Source organism: Scylla paramamosain, chromosome 9 (genome assembly GCF_035594125.1).
Source record: "Scylla paramamosain isolate STU-SP2022 chromosome 9, ASM3559412v1, whole genome shotgun sequence".
In the NCBI taxonomy this organism is placed as follows: domain Eukaryota; kingdom Metazoa; phylum Arthropoda; class Malacostraca; order Decapoda; family Portunidae; genus Scylla; species Scylla paramamosain.
Window position 1 is genome coordinate 4,525,200 of NC_087159.1, and position 27,301 is coordinate 4,552,500.

The window sequence follows — 27,301 nt, forward strand, 5'->3', positions numbered from 1 at the left end:
AGCGGGGAAGGAAGGGAAAGGAGAGAGGAAGGAAGGAGAGCGTGTAGACTGGCATGGAGGAGGAGGAGAAGGAGGAGGAGAAGGAGGAGGAGGAGGAGGAGGGTAACACAAGGCGCCTGAACAGTGAACGCCTGAAGTCAATTTCTGAAATCAATTTGTCGATTAGATATTTGTGTCTCCCAGTCACGGATATCCCTCCCTCCCTTCCCTCCCTTCCCTCCTTCCCTCCCTCCCTTCTTTCCTCCATAATCATCTCTCCTCGCCCTCCTCCCTCGTTTTGCTTCTCCCTTCCATAACCTCCCTTGCTCCTTTCTTTCTCTCCCTTTCAGCTTTCTTTCTCCACTTTTCCTCTTCCTCCTCTTCCTCTTTAGACAATCCTTCGTATCTTTTAATCTTTATTTCTTTAATTTTATATCTTTCCTTTATCCTCGCTTTCCCTCCATCATAACATTCTTTACTCTTACCCTACACCCAGATTTTCTCTCTTTCCTCCTCTCCTGTTTTATTTTCTCCCATTAGGTCACTCTCCTCTTCTCTCTCTCTCTCTGTCCTTTTGTTCTCTCTTAGTTCTCTTCACGTGTCCTTTCGCCTCATTTTCTTTACCCTTCGCCCTTTGCCCTTTCTCTTCTTCCTTTCATTTATCTCCGAGACCACTGTTATATTTTTTTCATTTAATTTTCCTTACAATTAACTTATTTTCTGTTCCCCGTATCAAGGCTCTCTCTCTCTCTCTCTCTCTCTCTCTCTCTCTCTCTCTCTCTCTCTCTCTCTCTCTAAGTCAGACCCTCATGCCCACCTCTCTCTTTGTCCAGCACCAACTCTCCTCCACTTTCCTCTCCACTCGTGACTCTTTTCCACACACACAGAGGAGCGAAGGGCGTGCACTTGCGGGACGGAAAAGGGACCAAGAAGCGGGGCAAGGCACGGGACGGGGGCAGGACGGGGACAGGACGGGGCGTAGAGAGGCGGGGCGGGGCGAAGCTGAGTTGGACGGGGCAAGGCTAGGTAACAAAGCAGCAGATCGGGGTGTGTGTGTGTGTGTGTGTGTGTGTGTGTGTGTGTGTGTGTGTGTGTGTGTGTGTGTGTGTGTGTGTGTGTGTGTGTGTGTGTGTGTGTGTGTGTGTGACCTACAGCAGGAAGGGTGACGGGAAGGAAGGATGGATGAAAGACAGCCATGAAACAAAGAGCAGAGAGAGAGAGAGAGAGAGAGAGAGAGAGAGAGAGAGAGAGAGAGAGAGAGAGAGAGAGAGAGAGAGAGAGAGAGAGAGAGAGAGAGAGAGAGAGGGCGGTGGTCATATGTGCGTATGAGCGCAGCAGAGAGAGAGAGAGAGAGAGAGAGAGAGAGAGAGAGAGAGAGAGAGAGAGAGAGAGAGAGAGAGAGAGAGAGAGAGAGAGAGTCAAGCCGGGAGAGGAAGGCGGGGAATGAGAGAGCGAGAGGGAGGCAGAGAGAGAGAGAGAGAGAGAGAGAGAGAGAGAGAGAGAGAGAGAGAGAGAGAGAGAGAGAGAGAGAGAGAGAGAGAGAGAGAGAGAGAGAGAGAGAGAGGTTAGTTGCGTGAAGTAAAGCAGTGAGTGAGGACGTGTGCGACTCCTCTCGTCCCCCACGCCACCCCCGCACGCCAGCCTCCCTGCCACGCCCCCTTCCTCCCTTGCTCCTGTCTCACACCCTCGGCGTCTTCCTCAGCGCTGTCCATGCCCCGCGGAGCCTCGTGAGCTCCACCAAGGGCGCTCCTCCCGCCTCCTCCACGCCGCCACTCCTGCAAGACAAGCAACACAGGGCCGCCCCGCCCCGCCCTGACGCACGCTGGTGTGTGTGTGTGTGTGTGTGTGTGAGTGTGTGTGTAAATGTTCATGTGCAAATTGTCATGTGTTATACTAGCATGTGATGTGTGTCTATGTACATGTCTAGAATTGTATTTAGTTTGCTTGTTTGTCTGTTTGTTTATATGTGTGTGTGTGTGTGTGTGTGTGTGTGTGTGTGTGTGTGTGTGTGTGTGTGTGTGTGTGTGTGTGTGTGTGTGTGTGTGTGCGCGCGCTTTTGTATAAAAATAAAGTGGATGACAGGTAGTATTCCTCTGTCAGTCTGTTTGTCTGTCCGTTTGTTCGTGTGTGTGTGTGTGTGTGTGTGTGTGTGTGTGTGTGTGTGTGTGTGTGTGTGTGTGTGTGTGTGTGTGTGCATTTGCTTGTATAAAAATAAAATGTTTGCTTGGTAGTATTTCTGTCTCTGTCTGTCTGGCTGTCTGTCTATCTGTCTATCTGTCTGTTTGTTTGTTTTGCTTGTGTGTGTGTGTGTGTGTGTGTGTGTGTGTGTGTGTGTGTGTGTGTGTGTGTGTGTGTGTGTGTGTGTGTGCTTGTGTAAAAATAAAGTGGCTGGGTGGTAGTATTTCTCTGTCTGTTTGTCTCTCTGTATGTATTTTTGCCTGTGTGTGTGTGTGTGTGTGTGTGTGTGTGTGTGTGTGTGTGTGTGTGTGTGTATGTGTGTGTGTACGCAAGCCCGTGCACGCTGGTGCGTATGTGGGAGCGAGCGCGTGTACGCACGCACGTACGCACGCACGCCCGCGCACACACACGCAAGCGCGCGCGCGCGCACGCAGACACACACACACACACACACACACACACACACACACACACACACACACACACACACACACACACACACACACACACACCTTTCTGGGCAAACTTTTTTATTTGGACGAAGGGTAAAGAAAATCAGTAAACAATTTAGATTCTTGCAAGCATCGGGACACTTGCCTCCTCCACTCTCTGCCCTCCCTTTGTCACAACTGCCCGTCCTCTCCCTCGCTCTTCCTCCCTCCAAGAAGGCCAGTGTTTATCATTCTCCACGAAACACAATATCTTTTTCCTTCACTCCACGCCATCCAATCTTTACTCACGTCTACATTCCTAATCCTCCCTTTCTCCGGCCTCCATGACCTAATTTTTCTCCCTTCCTTCACTCTCTCCAGACCAATCTTTCTTCCTCCCTTCCCCACCCTCCCGGTAACCCAATCTTTATTACTTCCATTTTTCCTCCCTTCTTTCTTTCCTCCCCACGAGTGAATCTCCCAGACCCCACTCGCCTTTAACATATATTTTGTTAAAGAGAAGAAAAAGGTGAAGATTAAGCCAGGCGTGTTTCAGACAAAGGTACAGGACTGCCGAGACAGGTGTAAAGAAGTGCAGGTAATGGGGACTGACTTGCAGCGGAGTGAACAGGTGAGAACTGAGAGGTGACAGATGAACTAACGTTAGCAGGTGGAGATATGTAACAGAGAAAAGCGAAGTAAGAAAATATAATAGTTTGCATTATATTAAAAAAAAATTACGAAGGAGAAAAGACGCATAGGTAAAATTAGCAGGACTTTATAGTCATTAACAAGAGAGGGAGAAAGAAGGCAAAATTTAGATAGAAAAAAAAAACAGGAAAGGATATTAGCATGAAAGGTGTTTAAAATTGGGTTTTGAAGCCCACCAAAGAGGGCCTTCTCCTTAAATACTGGCGCAGGTGTTCCGAAGAGATGTGTGTGTGTGTGTGTGTGTGTGTGTGTGTGTGTGTGTGTGTGTGTGTGTGTGTGTGTGTGTGTGCGCGCGCGCGATGACAAAAAAACAATAATAACTGTACAGTAAGAGGAGATAGGTAGGTAGGTAAGTAGGTGAGAGAGAGAGAGAGAGAGAGAGAGAGAGAGAGAGAGAGAGAGAGAGAGAGAGAGAGAGAGAGAGAGAGAGAGAGAGAGAGAGAGAGAGAGAGAGAGAGAGAGAGAGAGAGAATGACCACACCTATTTCTAAGATTAAAAATGTGTTTCGCTGCGCGTGTAAGCGAGGCGTGGGAGTGTGTGTGTGTGTGTGTGTGTGTGTGTGTGTGTGTGTGTGTGTGTGTGTGTGTGTGTGTGTGTGTGTGTGTGGGAGTGTGTGGGAGTGTGTGGGTGTGTGTGTGTGTGTGCGTCAGTGTGTGGAAGTGGGTGGGGGAGGGAGTAGGATAGCAAAGGTATGCAAGGTCATAGGGTAATAGGCGGGGCAGGGGGAATTCGGTAGGGGAAGGGATAGGGGGCAGGTAGATCTTAATAGTGTGCTGTTATATATACATGTTCTCTCTCTCTGTCTCTCTCTCTCTCTCTCTCTCTCTCTCTCTCTCTCTCTCTCTCTCTCTCTCTCTCTCTCTCTCTCTCTCTCATTATAAATATCACGAGGGATACTTCTTCACGCTTATTTTCACGCTCCGCCATTAATGTCACCCTTCATGACCTGCACTCCACGCGTGACTCACAGTGTGCTGCGGTCCACAGGTGCCGGCGTGACCACCTGACGACACCTGGCGGGCGGCGCACCTCACTGCCGCGCCGGGAAACCCAAGCGGCGCCACACTCCCGGACTGACGCAGCACACATGGAGGAGGCGGAGGCGCAGCAGCAGCACAAGCACGGGGCTCTCGTGACTCAGTGATGCCGAGGCTCAGCGTGGCGTGACTTCACTTCGTCTCAGCATCTGTCTGTGACCTCTGAGTGTGATTTGCGGCGACTTTCCGTGCCTGACCTCAGCCGGCCGCTTCTTCACCAATGACTTTCAGAAGCGACTTTCTTCTTTTGTGACATTCAACGCGTTCTTCATCTTTGATCCTCCTTGCCTCCCTCGTGCATCAAACATTCACGCCCCCTCCGTATACGACCTTCACCGCTTTCTTCGCAAGTGAGCCCGTGGCCTGGTAATGCCGCGCTCCTGCCGCTGTGTGTCTGTGTTCTAGTGTGACTTGTGGCAGAGCGCGAGGCTTGGCCCCCGCGTGGCCTGAAGGCGGGTCACCATGTGCGAGGTGGAGGGCTGCTGCTGCCTCACGCTGCGGCAGGGCTGTGTGCTCATCGGCGGCATCACCATCGTAAGTACTCAAGGGGAATGAAGAGCTGAGGGTGGGAAGCATGTGAAAGGGAAATGGAAGTGGGAAAGTTGGTTGGGGATTAGTGTGTACCGGGGAGATGTGACAGCGAGATGACACACGCAGCAGGGACGGGAAGCATGTGAAGGGAAAATGGAAGGGAGAAGGGGGAAGATATTAGGGGGAGGATGTGATAGTGAGATGATACACACACACACACACACACACACACACACACACACACACACACACACACACACACACACACACACACACACAAGTCTTCAAAGGAAAGGAAAGAGGAAGTGTTGGGAAGGGTGCTGAAGGAGCGTTAGTGTCTGGAAAGGCTGCAGGAAAATGGTTGGGATGGTAGGGAAGGTTAGTGTGTGGAAGATATGATAGTCAGATGTAAAAAAAATATTAATATAACAAAAAAGAACTTGTAAAGAAAGGAAAGAGGAAGTGTTGAGGAAGAGCACTAAGGGACTGTTATTTGTAGGAGTGCTGCAGGAAAATGTTGTGGGGAAATGAAGTCGTGGGAGTGTGGGAGTGTTGGAGAGGAAGGGAAAGAGGAAGTGTTATGCAAGAAACATTTTTGAGAGTAAATGTTGAAAGGTGGCGTATGAAAGGGAAGCTGGCCGTGAGAGAGAGAGAGAGAGAGAGAGAGAGAGAGAGAGAGAGAGAGAGAGAGAGAGAGAGAGAGAGAGAGAGAGAGAGAGAGAGAATGGCTCTATCAGTGCAAAGCGTACCCTTAATCTCATCCTCCCTTTCTCTCTTTCCCTTTTGTTTCCAACGCCTCTACCAACTACGCACTCTCCCATCGTTCCCCCCACCCCTATCTCTCCCTCTGCACCTCATGGCTCCCTCCGTCAGGCGCTCTCTCTTACCCAATGAGATCAAGATTCAGGAAATTTGGCAGCTGCTTCGAGGGCGACCACTTGTAGATGAGAGGGAGTGAGGGAGTGCGAAGTGAGGGAGGGGCTTAAGGAAAATGAGCGGGAGGTGATTTACGCACGTACCTCATGAGAGAGAGAGAGAGAGAGAGAGAGAGAGAGAGAGAGAGAGAGAGAGAGAGAGAGAGAGAGAGAGAGAGAGAGAGAGAGAGATGAAACTTGGTGCGTAAAACGAGACAAGATAACTGGATGAAGTTTAGGAAAAACTGAGGAAGGTACGAGATGGGGCGGGGCATGACAAAATGGGGCGGGGCAAGGCGGGGCTGGACGGGGTTAGTGCGGGGCGGAAGAGGAGCGGGAAGGGAGCGAAATAATGTGGACAACAACGGGAAATTGGGGTAGGGTTGAAAACGAGGTCGAGGTGAGAGGGTGCATTGTGGGTGAGGTGAGGGATGGGCGGACGGGAGGTAGGGAATGGATGGGGTTTTTGGAGCGGGTAGGAGGGTGGCTGCTTGGTGGGCGTGGGGTGGGCGGGAGGCTTGCATTACGCGGGAAGAACGTTCTGGATGTATCCCGTGCTCTCTCTCTCTCTCTCTCTCTCTCTCTCTCTCTCTCTCTCTCTCTCTCTCTCTCTCTCTCTCCGCCATGTGGCCGCTTTCTGCAACAAAAGAAAGGACGAGAAAAAGAGAAATTCATGAGAGTGAATGAAGTTGTGTGTGTGTGTGTGTGTGTGTGTGTGTGTGTGTGTGTGTGTGTGTGTGTGTGTGTGTGTGTGTGTGTGTGTGTGTTTACCTTTGGTCTTTGAAATCCACCTGTAGAATGAGTCACCTGTGCTTCAGTTAGATGTACCTGCACACACACACACACACACACACACACACACACACACACACACACACACACACACACACACAGGTTAACAAGACTCAACACTTGTCGCAGTAATAATTGAGGCGCTGTACCCACCCTGCCCCTTACACCTGTGGCGGCCAAGTGTAAACCCTGGCGCCGCTCATGAAGGTAACTTGTGTGACCTTTGCCGACACGCAGCGGCACGTCCACCACCAGAGAGAGAGAGAGAGAGAGAGAGAGAGAGAGAGAATGAGCCGACAACAAGGCTCACCCCCAACACACAACGGGGAACAAGGCAGCTTTAATGAGAGATCCTCCCTTTGAACAACCCCCTCCCCCCACGCCTTCCCTACGCACACCTCCCCCACGTCCTCCCCACCACCTTCCCGTTTTCCTCCCCCACCTTCCTCGCCTCTTCCCACATGTACGCCCCCCGCAACACCCCCAACCATACCCCCCCACACTGTCTTGTTCACTCGACCGCTATCCTCCACTCTCCTTCCTCTCTCTTTCTCTTTCTCTCTCCTCCGCTGCTCACTCGTGTGCTGTCCTCTCCCTCTCTCTCCTCTCTCTCCTCTCTCTCCTACTCAGCCTTCCCACGCTTCCCACTCAAGTGTCTCCTCCTCTCCTTTCCTCTCTCCCGCTGTTCACCGTCTTTTTTTTTCCTCCCCTCCGTATCTTTTTTTCCATTTCACGCAAAACAAAACATCCAAAAATAGGAGATTGTTCAGTTCACGTGGAAATCAATTTTTTCTCGTGTCCGCGGTCAAACACACCTCTCCTATATCCGTTCCCAGGTAAATAAAGTGACCGGAACAATTAGCGGGGCCAGGTAAATTTACCCCGAGTGTCATTTCGGTAACAATGTCTCTTTGTCTTTGTTAGGGGAAAGGTACGAATAAAGACAATTTTTTTTTTCCATATCACTGAGAACGCTTAGAGGGCTTAACTACCTGAATATTTGGAAAGTTATTGTAATTTTTCCGGTATTGAAACACGTGCGTCGATTAATAGTTGCCGGGGGGAGGAAGGAAGGGGGAGGGGGATGTAGGAACGTAGGTAGGTAGGCAAGCTGACGGGGGAGTAAATGGAGGCTGGGTGTTTATCTCAATTATGTACTTCACCTCTGGGTTAAGTGGCTAAGTACTACCTCAAACACACCAACGCCTCCCCGATCACTGGCGCTCCTCTGAGGCTCTGAGACTGAGGTTAGTGGGTAGTGCGAAGGTGATATGAAGCGAGTCGTTATGAAGAAGTGGACTTGTGTGATGGGAGAGACTAAATGTGTGTGAGAGGAGAGAACAGGGCTATAGGATAAGAAAAAATAGGAGTGCATGATAGAAGATAGGGACTGTATGAAAAAGGTTGCATGATGGGAGAGGATATAATTTTATGATGCGAGAGAATAGAAGTTGAATGATAGCAGGAAACAGGATAGAGGTGTATGATAGGAGAGGATAGGGTTGTATAATAGGAGATAATAGGATTGGAAGTAGATATAGGAAAAACGTTAAAGAATAATGACCCTTCTCCTTCCTCTCCATTTAGTATTAAGTTTATCCAGTCCTCTATTAAAGAAAAAAGAATAATGATACGGTTTCTAAAATAAAGACAAGTACGCCAACCCCTAGTTTTAACTTTGCAATAAAGAAAATAACTTTCTACAAACTTTTTATCATCAGACGAAATTTATGAGAGGCAGCGTACAGAATAGCCGCAAAACACACACACACACACACACACACACACACACACACACACACACACGATAGACACAGCCACGAATCTTTCATCTCTATTTCCTGACATGTTATTCCTCTATTTCCGAAGCCAAATTATCTACCCTAAAAGTTACGTCATGTGGCAGCAGCATCACCGCCCCCTCTCCCCCCAACACACACACACACACACACACACACACACACACACACACACACACACACCTTTCCAGCCAATTTATTCACCACCAGTCTTCCTCTAACAAAGATGAGTCAATTCCTGCTAAAAAAAATATGCAAAATCCCTCACTCTCTGCCACGTAAGTCAGGACGTATTCTGCATCATTTCTGCGCCTCACTTCCACTACCTTCAAAGCGCTCTAATTGAAGTGACACAGGTTTCAAGGATGCTTTTACGGTTCTAGTGAGAGATTAACAAGATTTCTACATTATCAAAAGGAAAAGCAGTCTTGAAAAAAACAACCAAATATTTATGTGGCCTTTGAAAATAGTCGTGATGAGAGGGCAGGGCATTTCTGCAATTCGGGCTTGAGTCAGTGCGAGGCGTGGGAAGAGAAGCACTTACCTGGCGGGACGGGGCGGGGCGGGGCTGAGCGGGGGCGGGTAGGGGCGCGGAGCTCACCTAAGAAAGAGAAGGTGTGTTATTTAATGATCTTTCACACGTGTTGCAACTGATAACTTGACACTTTTTAAATTCTCTCTCTCTCTCTCTCTCTCTCTCTCTCTCTCTCTCTCTGGTCTAAGCTTTATACTTCCCTTGAGAGAACACGAGAAGGCCCTTTTTGCTCTTAATGTCTATAAGTAATGGAGATGTTGGAAAAGTTTTGCAGAGAGAGAGAGAGAGAGAGAGAGAGAGAGAGAGAGAGAGAGAGAGAGAGAGAGAGAGAGAGAGAGAGAGAGAGAGATGTGATGAAAGGTGCGGAGGAGGATGACGGTGATAAATAAGATAAGGACAAAGTGAGCGGTGAGCATGGCGGTGAAGACGAGGGTGGTGGTGGTGGTGGTAGTGGTAGTGGTAGTGGTGGTGGTGGTAGTGGTGGTGGTGGTGGTGGTGGAATGTTGGCGAGAAAGAGGGGATAGATAACAGAGGCGGGAGATGAGAGCGAAAAAGATGATCATTACACATATGCTCCCTCATTTTCAGCATCATAACCCTACGTACACACACACACACACACACACACACACACACACACACACACACACACACACATTACTTTCTTCCCTCTCTAACTCCTCTTTTTTTTTTGTTCCTTAATCACTTTCCTGCAACATTTTATCCACCCTTCTCTTTTCTCTTGTTTCTTTTTCTCCTCTGCTTGTCTCCCTTTCATGTCCTCTCTTCCTCATCTCCTCCACCTTACATTCTCCTTTCTCTCCCTTCTCCTCCTTTCATCCCCTCTGCTTGTCTCCCTTTCATCCACTTTAGATTCCCCCTTCTCTCCCATCCTTTTCTCTCCCTCCTCCTGCCTCTTTCATTTCCTCTCTTCCTCACCTCATTCACTTTACAATCCTCTTTCTCTCCACCCTTTTCTCTCCCTCTTCCTGTCCTTTCATCTCCTCTGTTCCTAACCTCATTCACCTTTCATTCCCCTTTCTCTCAACCCTTTCTCTCTCCCTCCTGCAGCCTCCTACCTGAGTCTCCACCACTAAGAGACATAAAACGTACACAGACTCATAAATATGTAGATGCACATGTATATATTAAACACACACACGTCCCACCGCAGCTGTTGTGTGAAGAGGGAGGGACATGAAGTGACACACACACACACACACACACACACACACACACACACACACACACACACAGCGGAGGAGGAGGAGATAAGAAAGGAGATAGTGAGGGAAAAAGAAAGAGGGCTCATATCACCACGTGGGAACTAATATTTATGAGAGATGAGAGAGGACAGTTTGCGATTAGAGAGAGAGACTGGGGACGAAGAGAAGGGAGACAGAATGAGGAGGAGTGGTAGACTGTTCCCTCCTCCTCCTCCTCCTCCTCCTCCTCTCCCTCCTCGCCCTTCCCCTACTCCTCTATACGTCAGCAAAAAAATAGGCAAGTTGGTATCACCCACACCACATGCGTCGCTCGTAAAGCTACCATTTCGTATGAAGGTTACTTACTGTGATAAGCTCTCCACATTTTTTTCCCTGTGCGTCACTTCAAGTCCCTGTTTACCGAGTACTGTTGACGCGCGTGATAACAGTGTGGGTAAATATTGCTTTGTTTCGATGTTTGTGATGTGGAGGGAGGGGCTGGAGGCAGTGTGAGGGGATAAGAGGGAATGTAGGGAGGGTGTGAGGTGTTAGTGGGAAGTTGTGGGGAGTGTGAGGGTTAAAGGGAGAGGCTGTGGGGAGTGTAAAGGTTAAGGTGAAGGGTAAGGTAAGCGAAGGAAATAGCGGGCACAGATCTCGTTTGGATTCTAGGGATGGATGTGTCAGGAATGGAATGTCGGCCGTCGCGTGGTGACAAGCTGGCGGGGACTCAATGGGACGTCACCCCGCTAACGCCTCCCCGTCTCCCTGCCTCTTTCTTTCCCGCCTCCGCCCGCGATGTCACACGGGATTACAAGGTTCAGTGGGCAGAAAATTAGTTATCGTGATTCTCTCTCTCTCTCTCTCTCTCTCTCTCTCTCTCTCTCTCTCTCTCTCTCTCTCTCTCTCTCTCTCTATATTCTTAAAATATTTAGGCCGAAAATACACACAGGCCATTTCCAGGAGGCGGTTCATGAGTAACAGAGTCACGCCACGCATACACAGCAGGTCGTTGCCGCGGCGTGCTGTGTGCCGTGTGTTACAGTGCGCCGCGGGTGTGCAGCACGCGGGCACGAAGCTTGTCTACTCGTGGACGGTTTTCTCAGAACATTCAGGACGCCGCCCGCACCATTACTCAGCCCCACAGAGTGTGTCTCTGATCCGAGGACGTATAATTGCCTTATCAAGTGAATGTCATAATGAGATCATTAATTATTTCAGCGTGCCCCTGAACAGGCAAGCAATGTTTCATTTATGAAATTAATCTGTAAAGCGCAGCAACAAGCAGTCCTCGGGGAGTGATAAGATGGCGGCGCGGCGCCAGCTGTTTGCACTGCGCTGTGAGGGCGGCGAGGCGAGGCAGCGGCAGCTTAGCGTTGGCTTGGCGACGTCATGAAAGCGAGTCCTTGCCGTGACATCCACTTCAAACACCGCGGCAAGGCTTGAGGTGATCGACGATGTGCACGCTTAGCCGCCGCCTCCCAGGCCAGGCTGTGTGGTGGAGGCGGCACGCCTCGGGGACGGCTACAAAAATACTTGATCTGCTGAACTAACACGACCTGGAGCAAGATCCACTCACAAGTGTGGATTTTGTGTTGGACAGTGTGTTAAGGAAACACGTGACGTGCAAGTGTTGGGTGGCAGGTGTGGCGAGTCTTTGTGGAGTTGGCGTTGTGTGTCGCAGGGAGCAGCGGAGGAAGGAACTGGAGGCTGGACTGGAAGACTGGGCGGAATGAAAGACAGGAAGAATGGAGGAGTAAAGGAAGCAAGTTTTCAGAAGGAAGGGAAACATGACTAAGTAATGAGAGAGGAAAGGAAGCATAGAAGAATAAATGAAGATTATGAGAAAGCAGGACTGAAAGGAGGAGGGAAAGTGGAGACAAGACTGGAGGTAGGGAAAAGTATTGTCTGAGAAAGGAAAAAACAAATGCAGAAGGAAGGAAGGCAGGCAGGATTAACGAAACAATGGACGCTACACTGAGTGAATGGAGGGAGAAAAGAAGACGGAGGAAAGACAGGATTGAATGAAGGAGGGCTGCGGGATACAGGTGGTCTCATTATAAGGGCACTTGAACACATGTAGGAGAGCAACACTGTCGCTCCCTTACTCCTATCTCCGCTGCTTTCCTTGACTGAGAGCAACACAATGACAAAATTCATTAGCGATATATAATCAACTGGCTAACTTAATATACCCACAGCTACGGGACCTTATGAAGCAGAGTGACTCATTTGCCGCCAACACCTGTAAATGCACGGCAGGGAATCGCACCCACATGAAAAAAAAACTACAAATTAAAAGCTAAAAACGAATCCCGTAAAAAAAAAAATAAAATAATCTAAAACATGAATGACTTTACAAAACTTTCACCGCTTAACTAACTACAAACTCCTCGGCCGCCGCCTCCACGCGACACTCAGCGACAAGGCGACTTTAAAGACTCATTACACGCGCGCCAAAAAACGCTTAATTAAGGTCCTAACGACTTGATTCTTTTCAATACGTGGCGTAAAATGTGAGCGCTGACACAAGCTGATGCGAGGGAAGATTGATACACACACACACACACACACACACACACACACACACATCCTATTCACTCACTACTTTTCTGTTCTTGTTCTTATCCTGAGGCTGTCTGAGTGGAGAGCGGTGAATAAAGTGATATATTAAAGCTTTTCTAGTGACGCACGATACCCCCCTCTCTCTCTCTCTCTCTCTCTACCAGGTCAATGTAGTGATGCCATGGTTACCTCGTCTTTCCTACGCGCGCACACACACACACACACACACACACACACACACACACACACACAGTCCTCACCTCTTCTCTCAGGCTTCTGTGAGGGGAACATTGAGAGAGCGAGAACGAGAAGACACAGAGGTTGACAGTGTTAGGTGTGAGATCGGGAGACAGACAGCGAAGTGAAGGGAGGTGAGACTGGGAGGGCGAAACTGGAGGTTGATTGAGTGAAGAAAGGGAGGGAAAGGAGCGAGGAAAGCGGTGATAGTTGAAGTCTATAAGTTAAAGATACTTGCTATTGAGACTGAGGATGCTGATATGGAAAAATGCTGAAAAATGTAAAAAAAGAAAAAAAAATGGAGAGAAGAAAGAGAAATACGAGGAAAAAACTTAGAGGGGAGAAGAGAGAGGGGAAGATGAAGAGATGGGGAGCAGGAAGAAACCTGTAGTGATGGGAGCTAACCTGGGAAGGCTGGGAAGGGGAGGAAGATGGATGACATGAAGGAAATGGGGAGAAAGAGGCAGATAGTGAGGGGAACGAGATTGGAAAAGCTGGTAAAGGAAAAGAGAGAGGGAAATGGAAGATGATAGTGAGTGGGGTGAGGATGGTGAGGGAGGGAGGCCGGGGAGGATTGCTGGGGAGCTGAGGGCGTTATATGCAAGATATCCAGTCGCAGATGACGTCAGGAGGCCAAATACCCGATGGGAGCGAAGATGCGAGAGACTGATGAAGTTCTCTCTCTCTCTCTCTCTCTCTCTCTCTCTCTCTCTCTAGATTTGTAAATGTGAACTATTTTCCATTAACTTAAAAGATTATAATGAACATGGCGATGATGGTAGTAGGAACAGTAGTAGAAGTAGTAGTAGTAGTAGTAGTAGTAGTCGTTGTGGTAGTTGAATAAGTAAACTAGGAGCTTCCATCAATGGCGGTCGTTTTCATCTCAAACTATCAAAGGTTCAGGTCACGTATTCCGTATAACTACCACCACTCCCGCCCAGGCACACCCCTCACCGCCCTGGCAGTAGTAGTAGTAGTAGTAGTAGTAGTAGTAGTAGTAGTAGTAGTAGCAGTAATAGTGTCTACTGGCTGGTGTCCTTTAGCTCTGTGTCATCAGGTCCTTAGTTCCCTCCTCTCCCCAAATTCTCTCCCCACGTTTCCTCCCCAAGTGGTGTTAGGCTTCGGTGCCAGCTGCTGCCCTCGCCCCAGAACCTGCCAACACCAGCCTTCCCTCCTCTCTGTGCTGACGTTTTATCGACTTCCTCACTCGGCCACAGTACAAGGCTAACTCTGGGAAGGGTACGAATGGGCCCCTGTAGTAGCAGTAGTAGTAGTAGTAGTAGAAGTAGTAGTAGTAGTAGTAGCAGTAGTAGTAGTAGTAGTAGTAGTAGTAGTAGTAGTAGCAGCAGCAGTAGTGTCAGTCGGCGTTTACTCTCTCTCTCTCTCTCTCTCTCTCTCTCTCTCTCTCTCTCTCTCTCTCTCTCTCTCTCTCTCTCTCTCTCTCTCTCTCTCTCTCTCTCTCTCTCTCTCTCTCTCTCTCTCTCATGTTCAGTGTAGTTTCAAATCTCCCTCTTGCCTGCTTGTATTTTTCCCCAGAATCCTATTAACCTATTTTCTGCTACGTTCCTTCTCTGTTAACATTGAGGGCTGCAAAATATTGTTTGTACACACACACACACACACACACACACACACACACACACACACACACACACACACACAAAGGAGAATCTGAGATGAAGTTTGTCTTTTCTTGTCGACAGAACTATTTAAGAGATCATAACATGTCCAAAAAAAAAGTTGTCAGTGATTAATGCATTTAGAGTACTGTTAAAATATTGTTTACATTGGCACAGAGAAAAGGGAGGATCTGAGATGAATTTTGCCTTTCATAGTCTACAGAAATATCTAAGGAACAAGTAGTAGGTCTCTAAAAAGTTGTAAGTGATTATGGGGAAAGATAAACACCCCGACTTTTTTTCTGTTTCCATCATGCCGTGAAAGAAAACGGATACAAAAATAGATTATGCCAAGGTCGAGCCAGTATAATGTTTAGCCTTGTCTGCTGAACGAAAAGAAATGTGTCGAAGTGCTTTGTGATTAAGAGACGGTGAGTTAAGTGGTGAAAAACTCCACCTCTTGATTGTACGTGACTCAGTGACACCTGCTATTTGAGTAACCTTACGTACATGACTTTACTGGACAAAAACAAAACTAAAGACGGCTGGAGAGTTTAAACTACTCAATCAATCTTTTATCCTGTCAGAGTTGTCTTTTAATTAAACTCTAAAACTGCAACACATTTTATTAAGTGTAAGTAGTAGCCAAAATGGTCAGAGTAGTAGTAGTAGTAGTAGTAGTAGTAGTAGCAAACAGTAGTACCGAAATGACAGGCAATACGTTTCGAAGAGCGATGTGCAACTGTTGACAAAGCGACGCAGCAAACTGTTAGCATCAAATCACCGCTGCTCGGCTATCCATTAAACGCCTCCTTCCTCTGCGTAACATTCCCCGTTGAGCGTGACCGTGCCAAACACTGCGATTAAAGGAAGGGGAAAAATGGCAAACTCATTTAGAGCGACGCGTTACCCTCGACCCTGGTGGCGTGATGGATGGAGCGGGGAACCTTCATCAGACGCGCCGACCTTTTGTTGTGGCCCTTGTTGCTTGCTTCCCTAATTCCTCACGTTGTTTATTAGTCTGGTGTTTCTATTTTATCTATTTTTCGTCTTAGTAATCCATTCTATTCCGTTCTCCTCCATCCCAGTATGTTCTATTCCGTCCTGTTCCATTGTATTCCATCCTGTTTATCCATTCTTTCCGTCCCATTCCGCATCTCTCACCCTATTCCGTCCAATTCTATTCCTTTCCGTCCCAGCTAAACTCTCCTTTCGTCTCATTCAATCCCACTCTCTACCAATCCCCTATTCCGTCCCTTTTCATTCTATTCTACCCTAGTTACACCCTCCTCCCGTCCTTTTTCCCCGCACCTATCACCTCATTCCGTCTATTTCCATTCCATTCCATCCTACCCACTACCACTCGTCTATTGTCTCATCCTATCCCATTCTCTTCCACTCCCGTCCCAGTTTGTCCCATTCCGTGCCTTTCTATCCCTATTACGTCCCATTCCACCCGTAGTCCTGTCTCTTCCGGGTGGGTGCGGCTCGTGGACACAGAGCCGCGAAATCCTGTTAGCGGGTGTGGTGGATAGGCGCGAGTAAGTCTTCTTTACAGGTCTGTTTTGCCGCGTGCTCTAAACCTCTCTTCTTTTTTCCAACGTGACTTTTGTGTGTGATATGAATGTTGTGGTGGTGACCTGGTGTTCTTTGCTCTTGTGGCTTTTGTATAGTGAGTGTTGTGGATGTAGTGTTACATAATTCTTTTAACGTTTCTATTATCTAGTAGTAATAAAAATAGTAGTAGTAGTAGTAGTAGTAGTAGTAGTAGTAGTAGTAGTAGTAGTAGTAGTAGTAGTAGTAGTAGTAGTAGTAGTAGTAGTAGTAGTAGTAGTAGTAGTAGTAGTAGTAGTAGTAGTAGTAGTAGTAGTAGTAGTAGTAGTAGTAGTAGTAGTAGTAGTAGTAGTAGCAGCAGCAGCAGCAGCAGCAGCAGCAGCAGCAGCAGCAGCAGCAGCAGCAGCAGCAGCAGTAGTAGTAGTAGTAGTAGTAGTAGTGGTATCAGTCTTGTTTACCCTTTCTCTCTCTCTCTCTCTCTCTCTCTCTCTCTCTCTCTCTCTCTCTCTCTCTCTCTCTCTCTCTCTCTCTCTCTCTCTCTCTCTCTCTCTCTCTCTCTCTCTCTCTCTCTCTCTCTCTCTCTCTGTCATGTCTAGCTTCAGTGAGCTAGAAACTAACAAAATTACATGCAAAGGAGGCCAAAAATATACAACAAGCACTATGAAGGCATAGAGAGTTTTCCGTGAACAGCAAAGTCCACATTGGCGCAATAAACATAAGAGGCAGGCAACTTTATGTGACTGACGCAAAACTAGATAAAGAAACGCATATTGATTCCTTCTGCAACGGCCCTCTTTTTTCATTTCCTTCCATCATTCTTCACTCGTCAGCTTGAGGAGGAATACCTGAGAGTGGATATTCCAATTCCCTTTTACTTCTTCCCTTTCCTCCACCTTCGATGGAAAACTACATTACGAAACGGATATTGATTCTTTCTACAACGCCCTTTTCCATTTCGTTCCATCGTCCTCACTTGTAGCTTTCAGAAGGGAAAACCTAGAAAAACATATTCCAGTTCCCTTTTATCGCTAAACACACTGAAGAAATAACCGTAACAGGCAAACAATTTTTGAAAAAAATCCCATATTGATTTTTTAACAACGGCCACTTTTTTTTTTATCAATTTCCTTCGATCGTCCTCAGCCGTCACCTTCAAGAGGGTTAACTAAAAAAATAGATATTTCAACTCCTTTTTACTTCCCACTCACTCCCTCCCTCCCACAGCCTCTTCAGAACCGTTCCCAGCAGCGCCCCTCGCGTGGAATGATTAAAAACACATTAATTCTCGCGGCGTTCCCTTTTGATGCGTTCCCATTCGTCGCCTTCAGGCACGTGGCACTGATTAAAAATTTATTAATTCTCCTTTTGCATTCCCTTTGGAAACGCTCGCATTCACGTCCTCCAAATGAAATGGCAAAAGAAAAAAGAAAAAAAAAGGCAACAAGCATTAATTTTCTTTGCATTTGTACCTTCGACATAATAAAAACTTAGTACGTACACTCCCATTACTTACTTCCTTTACAAACTTCATGTGACGAAGAGATTCCAGCGTAAAGTTGAATAAAATCACAAACTTCTCCCTTTTGAAACGCATATCCTGCTCCCATTCTTCATATTGCACTATAAAAAAACAAAATCTCTTCGTAGGTAGCACGTAAACACCCACTACTTACTCCCTTCACAAAATCCATATGACAAACTCGTCCCTTCTCAAACGTATACTCTAATCCAGTCCGTCACATCAAACTACATAAAAAAAAACATCAAACTTCTTTAACTCCGCATATTATTTTCTTACAACCCCTTCAAATAAAGTTAATGAAATATAAACTCATTTCCTCGGCATTCACCTGTTCAAGTGGTGGCAGTCACGCCCGCTTTACCTGGAGTGAAGGCGAGACAGGTGCAAATTGACGCCTTGAAGGGGAGACTGATGGCAGGTGTGCAAAGGTGAATGGCGCGGGGCGGGTACGGGGTTACTTCAGGAAATCAAATTGCTGATGGCGGTAATGGAGGAGTGGGAGGAGCGGAGGGAGGAGGAGCCGGGGGGGAGCGGGAGGAGGAGGAGGAGGAGGAGGAGGAGGAGGAGGAGGAGGAGGAGGAGGAGGAGGAGGAGGAGGAGGAGGAGAAGGAGGAGGAGGAGAAAAAGAGAAGGGGGAGGAGGAGGAGAAGAGAGAAATAGACAAATAGACAGACAGGCGGACAGACACATACAAACACAAACAAAAAAAAAATCTCAACTTCTCAAGAAGTTTTCTAATCAAAGCTAAAAAACACAAGCCAGCCACGGTTCAGGTGCCTTCCTTTCTTTACCTGTCTAACCGTGCATCTTCTCATCAACACACATCCATTAATGACTCAACTCAACCATACAACAAGAGCAGAGCAGCTTTTCAATACATTTACCAAACTAAAGCCGCGGGGTAAGGAGACAAAGAAGAAAAGAAGAAGAAAAAATGAAACTAGCACAAGTTCCTATTTTTAAATCCTTCACTCCCTCATTAGTGTCTAGGGTCTTATTACATTACGTGTTTGTGAACGTTATTTTGCTCCGCCCGCTTAAAATGTAGCGCAAAAGTTTACCGCGATTCTCAAGAGCTCCTGGGCGCCTCTCAATCGTGTCGCGCCCGTGAGCTTTAGGAGGCAATGAGGAGAAGAAATGGGGTGTGTGCTGAGAGAGAGAGAGAGAGAGAGAGAGAGAGAGAGAGAGAGAGAGAGAGAGAGAGAGAGAGAGAGAGAGAGAGAGAGAGAGAGAGAGAGAGAGAGAGAGAGAGAGAGAGAGAGAGAGAGAGAGAGAGAGAGAGAGAGAGAGAGAGAGAGAGAGAGAGAGAGAGAGAGAGAGAGAGAGAGAGAGAGATTTGAAAGGATTGGGTTATGGTTGATGAACATCCATTTAATTATTTTTGTTCTGTTTGTTTATCTATCTATTTATCTGTCTATCTGTCTATCTTCTTATCTATTAACCTAATTATCGACCCATTTGTTTATCTACTTATAAATATCTATAAATCAATGTTTAATTTACTTCTCTACCTTTCCATCCGTCTATCCATCTACCTGTCGATCTATCCATCTGAATATCTACCTACTCATCCATCCATCCATCTATCTATCTACGAGTACTTATCTACCTACCTGCCTACCTGCCTACTTATCTATCCACCCATCCATTTATCTATCTATGTTCGTCTATCTATCCACACAAATCACGTCAGCAGGCCTCGTACTCTCCCTCTCAATACCTGGCGGCGCGGATCGTACCTTCCCTTCAGCACGCTTGCCTCTCCATCACTGAGGAGTAGATGCGTGGGGAGTGTTTAGCGGCGCCACTCTCACCTCACTGCACATCAATAGGAGAGGAGCTTACTTGCCTTCTGAGCCTCATCTCTCCTCACTCTTCTTTCCCTTTCAGGAGACAAGTCCCTTCCCTTCCTCTCTCATTCCCCTTTCCCTTCCTCTCCCATTCCCTTCTATCTCTCCTCGCAAGGCAGTCTCTGTCCCTCTCCTCTCTCTCTCTTCCATAACAGCTTCTCGACTCCCTCTCTCGTGTCACTGTCCAATATTTATTACTATGATGATGTAATTTTTCCACTTTTCCCCGAAGGGTTACAGAGTGGCTGTCCGTGTGTGTGTGTGTGTGTGTGTGTGTGTGTGTGTGTGTGTGTGTGTGTGTGTGTGTGTGTGTGTGTGTGTGTGTGTGTGTGTTTCCATTAGCCATAGACTTAAAACGGTCGTAAGTTATCTGCGACAGTTTCGAAATAGCAATGCTTCACCGCCTCGCGTGGAACGATATAGCAGCAGCAGCAGCAGCAGCAGCGGCAGCGGCAGCGGCAGCAGCAGCAGCAGCAGCAGCAGCAGCAGCAGCAGAGCGCGCTGAGTGCTGAAGATAAACCATACATCACTTAAATGACTCTATTTTTAAATAAACGGAGCTACATCGGGAAGCGAGCACAGATGTTACATGATATGGCCGTCGAGGAAGGGAAGGGGAGAGAGGGCAGGTGTGAGGGTAGGGAGGGGTAGCGAAAGGCTGAATGTCAGATCTGTAGGTGGAAGAGGGGAGGTGAGAGGGAGAACTAGAGGGAGGGAGAGGCAGAAAATAGAAAGGACTAGGTGGAGGAGAGAAATGTGTGCCATCGTCGGGCTCAGCAGAAGGCAGCAACAGGATCCCCTACAGCTTCGATTTCCCCGAGGCGGCGGCGGGCCAGCGGCGGCGAGACGAGGTAGGGGGAGGGGGAGCAGCGACGGCCACGGTGCTGGCGTTGCCCCGTTGGTAACGTCTCGTCGGCCTGAGGAATGGCGCGGATGCTCGGCTAACGGGACACAAGTTTTCTCGTTCTTGGCACTGGGCTCACGCTGCCCCAGACAGGCGGTCCCGAGGGAGAGAGAAGGGAGGAATAGAGGGGAAAAGGGCCCTCGTTGCCCTCTGCTCGTAAACGTGACGGTGGAGTTTAACGCCTGGAGAAGTCGGGTGGAATTTAACGCGAGCATTACCGCCGGAGGGATGACTGAGGCAACGCGCTCTTTTACGGTGAGGATGGCGCCGGCCCGAGGTGCGAGGCGGGCAGGGGAGGGAGGAGACACAAAAGATGAGGGGACAGGCAAAGATACCCAGAGGAGCGGTGTATCTCATGCGAGGCTGAGCAAGGACCACCGCCCACTCACCCCGCGTCCTGCAGCCTGGCGATGACGGTGACAGACGTGAGGGTGACGGTGGCGGTGACGTGATGTCCACCTAACCCAGACTCCCACGCGTCTACTCAAGGGGGAAGGGGCTCTGACGCGGAGTGGGGCAAGGGGGAACGATTTTCCTCCTGTTGCGGGAATCACTCAGCTTATAGTGGCCGGTTTGGTTTCTCTTACTCGTCTCCTTCCCTCTTTCCCTCCATCTCTTCCTTCTCTCCTCCCCTTCCCTCCCTCCTTGCCACGCCGTCCATCATCGTTCGTCTTCCCTTTGTGGCTTCCTCTATTTTTCCTTCCTAGAGTTGCTTCCTTTTTCTCGCCTTCCTCCCCTCGTCTCTCTTCCTCCCACCTGCCTGCGCGCCGCACTCCTCCCCTCGCTTCCTTCCCCTCGCCAGATAACAACTTTTTGACACTTGACGGTATTTTATTAGGAAATGATAAGGTGGAGAGGGAAAACCTGGTGACACAGCCGCTTGTAATGTTGGGGGTCGGGGGGAGGAGGAGGAGGAGAAAGAATAGAAATAGTAAGATGCCGAGAAAGTAAAAAATGAAAAGGTGAAGGACGATAAGAAATGGTATGCAGAGAAAGGAGGAGGAGAAGGAGAAGGAGGAGGAGAAGGAGGAGGAGGAGGAGGAGGAGGAGGAGGAGGAGGAGGAGGAGGAGGAGGAGGAGGAGGAATAGTAAAGCGAGGAGAAAGTAAACACTGAAAAGGTGAGGGACGAGAAGAAATAACAGAATCTAAACAGGGAGGAAGCTGAGGAGGAGGACGAGGACATGGAAGAGGAGGAGGAGGAGGAGGAGGAGGAGGAGGAGGAGGAGGAGGAGGAGGAGGAGGAGGAGGAGGAGGAGGAAGATGAGAGGAAGAACGAGGACGACGAGAAGGCAATGAAAGAAACAGGAGAAAAGAAGAGAAAAAAATTCGAACCGGAACGAGGAGGAGGAAGAACAAGGCCAGGACCATAAAAAAAAGGAGGAGGAGGAGGAGAAAAAGGAGCGAGAAAACAGCGGGTCACACCAAGGGCAGCAGGGCGTCCGTGGTGGGTGAGTGGGTAGAGGGGGCGGGACTAAGGTCAAGGGGTCAAGGGGGTGTCCCAAGCCTCGTGGCGCGGCTGAGGGGAGAGCAGAGAGGACAGGGAGGGCAGGGTGACGTCACGGCCAGCACAACAGCACGCATGTGGCTGACGAGGCACCGGGACGTGAAGGGAAAACAACACCTTGTGACTCTGCCCGCCCGCTTGCCTTGATTGTAAACACCACCAGTACGACAGTGATGCTACCACTACTACCACCACTACTACTACTACTACTACTACTGGTGCTGGTGGTGGTGGCATTTTTTGTCTTTATTTTTTTGCTTTCTATTTGACTTTTTTTGTACTACTGCCGCAACTGTTCCTGATGCTACTTCTGTTATCGGCTGGGTTAAAATCAGTGGGGGTCAGAGTAGATGAGTGGTGATGGTGTGATGGTGGTGGTAGTGGTAGTAGTAGTAGTAGTAGTAGTAGTAGTAGTAGTAGTTGTTGTTGTTGTTGTTGTTGTTGTAGAAATAGTAGTAGCTAGTAGTATTAGTCTGTAGTAGTAGTCAGTAGTAGAAGCAGTAGTAGTAGTAGTAGTAGTAGTAGTAGTAGTAGCAGTAGTAGTGGCAGATGTACAATCCATAGTCACACAAATACTTACAACAAAAAAAAAAGTCACCAACAACCCAAACACAAGACAACACAAGAATAATCCTCAATATAACACACCACCACCACCACCACCACCATCACCACCACCATCACAACAACACAACACACGCAAAAAAACATCGAGACCCCGAGGCATCCCTGCATATAGCAATTCTCGAGCTTTCCCTTCCCGTCCACCGCCCACAAACACACACACACACACACAAAAGACTCACCAAAAACAAAAAAATATATAATTACTCCACTGGAAAAAAGGAACCTCCCCTCCACAAAAGAATTACCTCGTTATCATATGTATATTTACTTTTTTTCTGACTTGGAAATAACAGAGGGCGGGGTGAAACGGGGTGAAGCGGGGTGAGGCGAGGCGAGGTGGGGCGCAGCTGGGTCGCATCTATGACGTAGCAATGACGTCCCTGGTGGCAGCGGCGGGATTGGCAGAGCGCCAGGCATGACGTCATAGCAGCGTCAGGAAAGTTTCCCGCGACCGCCGAGACAAAGGAAGCGAGAGAGAGAGAGAGAGAGAGAGAGAGAGAGAGAGAGAGAGAGAGAGAGAGAGAGAGAGAGAGAGAGAGAGAGAGAGAGAGAGAGAGACCCACTGAAACACACTGCCAGATAAACTAATAACAAGACAGACAAAAGGAGTCACAAATAGACAAAGGCATAAATAGACAAATATGAGTGACAAACAAAGCCTGGGGAGAGAGAGAGAGAGAGAGAGAGAGAGAGAGAGAGAGAGAGAGAGAGAGAGAGAGAGAGAGAGAGAGAGAGAGAGAGAGAGAGAGAGAGAGAGAGAGAGAGAGAGAGAGCGCTCCCACTACATCGCTTGTTCCCTGAAGGCGACGGGGAAAAAATTCACAGGAGGAAACAAGAGGATCACATTATTTCCCAGTTATGGATTACGTTGACACTTGTACCTGGAGGGAGGGAGGGAGGAGGAGGAGGAGGAGGAGGAGGAGGAGGAGGAGGAGGAGGAGGAGGAGAGGATGATAGAAGAAAAGGAAAAAGAAGAAGACAGAATACAGAACAGGAAAATAAAGAAGAGGGTGGAAAGCCATTAAGAATAAAGGGAATGAGAAGAGAATAGAGGATAGATAGGTGAGGGGAAGGAAATGGAGAAGAGGGGAAGGGAAGGATATAAAAGAATGGATATCAGAGAAGAAATTGAAATACAGAAAAAAAATGATAATAAGGTGAATATGATACATGGGGACGAATGGAGGGAAGGAGAGAAATATATACAAATTAATGTGTAGAAAGAGGAGAGAGAGAGAGAGAGAGAGAGAGAGAGAGAGAGAGAGAGAGAGAGAGAGAGAGAGAGAGAGAGAGAGAGAGAGAGAGAGAGAGAGAGAGAGAGAGAGATACGAAAGAAGAGACCAGATCGAAATGAAAGTAAGAAAATAGGAAATGAAGAAAACGATGGAAAGAAACAAAAGAAATGCCACGCGGGGAAGAAATGAAGAAGAGAAGGAAGAAGTTAAGAAGAGAAGGAAAGGGAGGGGAAAAAAAGCCTCAGTAATGAAAGATAGGGAAAACAGATGGACAGAGGAAACCCAAAAAAAAAAAAGAAAAAAGAATAAGCAGTAAGTGAAAGATAGAAGACGATGGGAAGATGGAAAAAAAGGAAAAAAGTGAAAAAAAAACAGAAATGAGGGAGGGAGACAGTGAAAAATGGGAAATGGAAACGGACAAGTGGGAGGAAGGGAGGAAGGGAGGGGAAGGGAAATATGGAGGAAGAGAAGGATGGATGGAGTGAGGGAGGGAGGGAAGGAGGGAGGGAGGGAGACTTGAGGTAAGAAAAATGAGGACCTAAACAGACACAGGTGGGCGCCCAGGTGAGTTAGAGACGCTCGTAAGATGAGCTGCCCAGGCGAGAAGGACAGGTGAGAGGGACAGGTGAGAGGGACAGGTGGGAGATTACAGGAAGGTGAGAGGTGAGAGGGAGGATTCAAGTAAAAAGAGGAGGAGGACGAGTGGGAGGGAGGTAGTGAAATTAACCCGTAAAAATTAAACCACCAGGAAGGAAGCCACCAATTACCTCATAAAGTCACTGATTACAAGGTGAGCAAGGTGAGGTGCGCCGGGCCAAGGTCACCTCCATCCTCACCTACCCTGACCTGACCTCGCCTGACCCGTGACACACTACACTTATCCTGGAGGTTAAAATTAATGACCTTTTCTCGCCTTTTTAGCTGATCAGGTTGCGGCAGATGGAATGTGGTTAGGTAGATGGATGACTGGATGATTGGATTGATGGAGGGTGAGTGGGTAGATGGATGGTTGATGGATGGATGGGTAGGTGTTCAGGGGCAATACTTTCTAATACTCATGATTGATGGCGTTGAAATAGTTGACTGTCAGTTTTCAGTTGTTGTTATATGGGATGTAGTGCTTTCGATCCTGTTTTGTAGTAATATATTTCTTTTTTAACCTGCAATTTTTAAATATAATCTTAATTAACGTGCTTGGACAAAATTGAATTAAGCTATAATACAATATAATTAATTGTTTGAAACGAGTATTTTGTGGTTTCTTGGCGTGCTAGTGCCAACATTGTGTGTGTGTGTTGTGTGTGTGTGTGTGTGTGTGGTGTGTGTGTGGGTGTGTGTGTGGTGCTTGTTTTCACTCTGATTGACTGTCTTTCATTTATTTCACTACACTGTCATAATGACCAACATGAATCAACCACTCCTGTTTACTCACACGGTCCCCTCACTGATTCCATAGCGTGAGTAGAAGCAGCTAACCGCTTTTATAATTATAGTCTTAATCTTGAACCACTGCCGCGTTTTTTTTGGTGGTCACGTCACTTTTCATAACGTCAGTAGGGACAAATTTGCTATCGTGACCGCTTTTTTTTTTTTTTTAACTGCTGTTGTTTTCACTTTCATAACTAGTACTCTTAAACGCTTTGCTTTTCTCAACACAAATTGCAAAGGGTATAAAAGGTAATTAGTCAGGTTTTCATAGGATTTTTTCCAGGTAACGCTGCAAAATTCTTGCTAAACAATCACCAGAATCATGGAAACACCCGAAAACTTCATTATTTTCACCACTAGCTAAAAAAAAAAAAAAAAGGACAAGATGCAGCACACGAATGTTTGGGAAAAAAACAAAAAACAAAGAGTGGTATTATCAGAAGAATTCCATACCAAGTTTTTAAAAACAGTCAATATACAGCACAAAAATGTTTGATAATACGAACCGTAGTCTTTTGTGTGTTATCTGAAAAACTTTTTTAGAAGCAATCACGAAAAAGCACCGGAATGTTTGAGGATAGAGACAGTAATAATGTAAAGGTATCTAATTCAATTATCTAATGGTTGTCTTTACTTCAACTTTAAATTTCGAAGCACATTCACCTCATTGTAACTGTTCCGTACACTAAGACTTGCCCATTTCTCTACTCTATCGCTCAGATCTCACTCGCCTCTACTACACACTCCCTTCAGCCTCATAAAGCAATGTAAAACTCTATTACTCGTGTAGGTCGTCCATGGATACTACAGGCACCATAGACTTTTGTGCCATCTCGTCAGCGGTCCCCAGGTGGCGGTGCTTGGCTGGTCGTGGTGTAGGCGGGGCAGCATCACGCGACGCCTGTGTTGTTGAGGCCCACGGCTCCCTCACTTCCATTAGGGAAGGCAAACACAAGCCTTCTTATACGTGCACTGTAATTTCTCCGCTCCACTCCACTCTCCACTCCACGCAGCCTGCCCTGTCTCGCTCGCTCGCTCACCTTTGTCTTTATCATTAGCACTCTGTTGTTGTTGTTGTTGTTGTTGTTGTTGTTGTTGTTGTTGTTGTTGTTGTTGTTGTTGTTGTTGTTGTTGTCCTTATCTTTCTTCTTGTTCTTGTTCTTTTTCTTTTGTTCTTCTTCATTATTATTGTAGTAGTAGTAGTAGTAGTAGTAGTAGTAGTAGTAGTAGTAGTAGTAGTATAAAAAGTAGTGTAATGTTATTGTTTTAAACAGAAGGAGCAACTGATGCTCTCTCTCTCTCTCTCTCTCTCTCTCTACATATATTAATGTATGTATGTATAAAATGTGTGTGTGTGTGTGTGTGTGTGTGTGTGTGTGTGTGTGTGAGTTTGTCAAGCACCAACTCCACCAACAGCATACACATACACACACACACACACACACACACACATAAAACAAAGAATAAAAAATTACACGAAATCTTAAACAGCCTCGGAAGTGAGAGTGGGGGAGGAAGGGCGAGGGAAGGAAAAATAATTAAAGTAGCAGAGTAACACAGGCAGGGAAGAGGGCGGAAGGGAAGGAGGGCGGCATGAAAGACGGGCATGGCTGGAGTGGCTGCAGGCCGCGTGGGAAGAGGGGACTGAAAAAGTGAATTAGAAAACATATAAGACTCAGGAGAGGAGAAGGAAGGGTAGGTGTGTGTGTGTGTGTGTGTGTGTGTGTGTGTGTGTGTGTGTGTGTGTGTGTGTGTGTGTGTGATTTAAATTTCCCAGGTTTTTTCTTTTCTAATCGATTTTAAACTTGGGGAAATTTTGGTATTCCTTCTTTGTTTACGTTTTCTGTTCATAATGGAAAGTGGAAATAAAAGGGTAATTTAAAACATGGTAAAACTAAAACAGCAGCCGAGAAAATACAAAATCAACAACACAAAACAAAACAAATAAACAAATACCATAAACTGTCACTAAATTGTACCGCAAGCTAGAGTAAGAACGTCCAAGTCTCTCTCTCTCTCTCTCTCTCTCTCTCTCTCTCTCTCTCTCTCCTCTCTCTCTCTCCTCTCTCTCTCTCTCTCTCTCTCTTTCTCTCTCTCCTCTCCCTTGAAAGTGAAGTTCCTAAGAGGGTAATTACAGCATTTTTG

At 47.3% G+C, this 27,301-nt stretch overlaps 1 protein-coding gene across 2 annotated transcripts in view; it reads left to right on the forward strand.

Annotated features, from left to right (window-relative positions):
• Positions 1-1,551: 1,551 nt before the first annotated feature.
• Positions 1,552-27,301, forward strand: part of LOC135103431 (uncharacterized protein DDB_G0271670-like) — an 88,030-nt gene continuing 62,280 nt past the window's right edge. Inside the window, exons 1-2 of one of the 2 annotated variants that reach the window (XM_064009639.1) lie at positions 1,552-1,804; positions 4,288-4,871. In XM_064009639.1, the coding sequence (XP_063865709.1) occupies positions 4,800-4,871 (72 nt within the window). In that variant the 5' untranslated portion in view covers positions 1,552-1,804; positions 4,288-4,799. The remainder of the gene's footprint in view (positions 1,805-4,287; positions 4,872-27,301) is intronic. The other variant, XM_064009638.1, reaches the window with a different exon arrangement.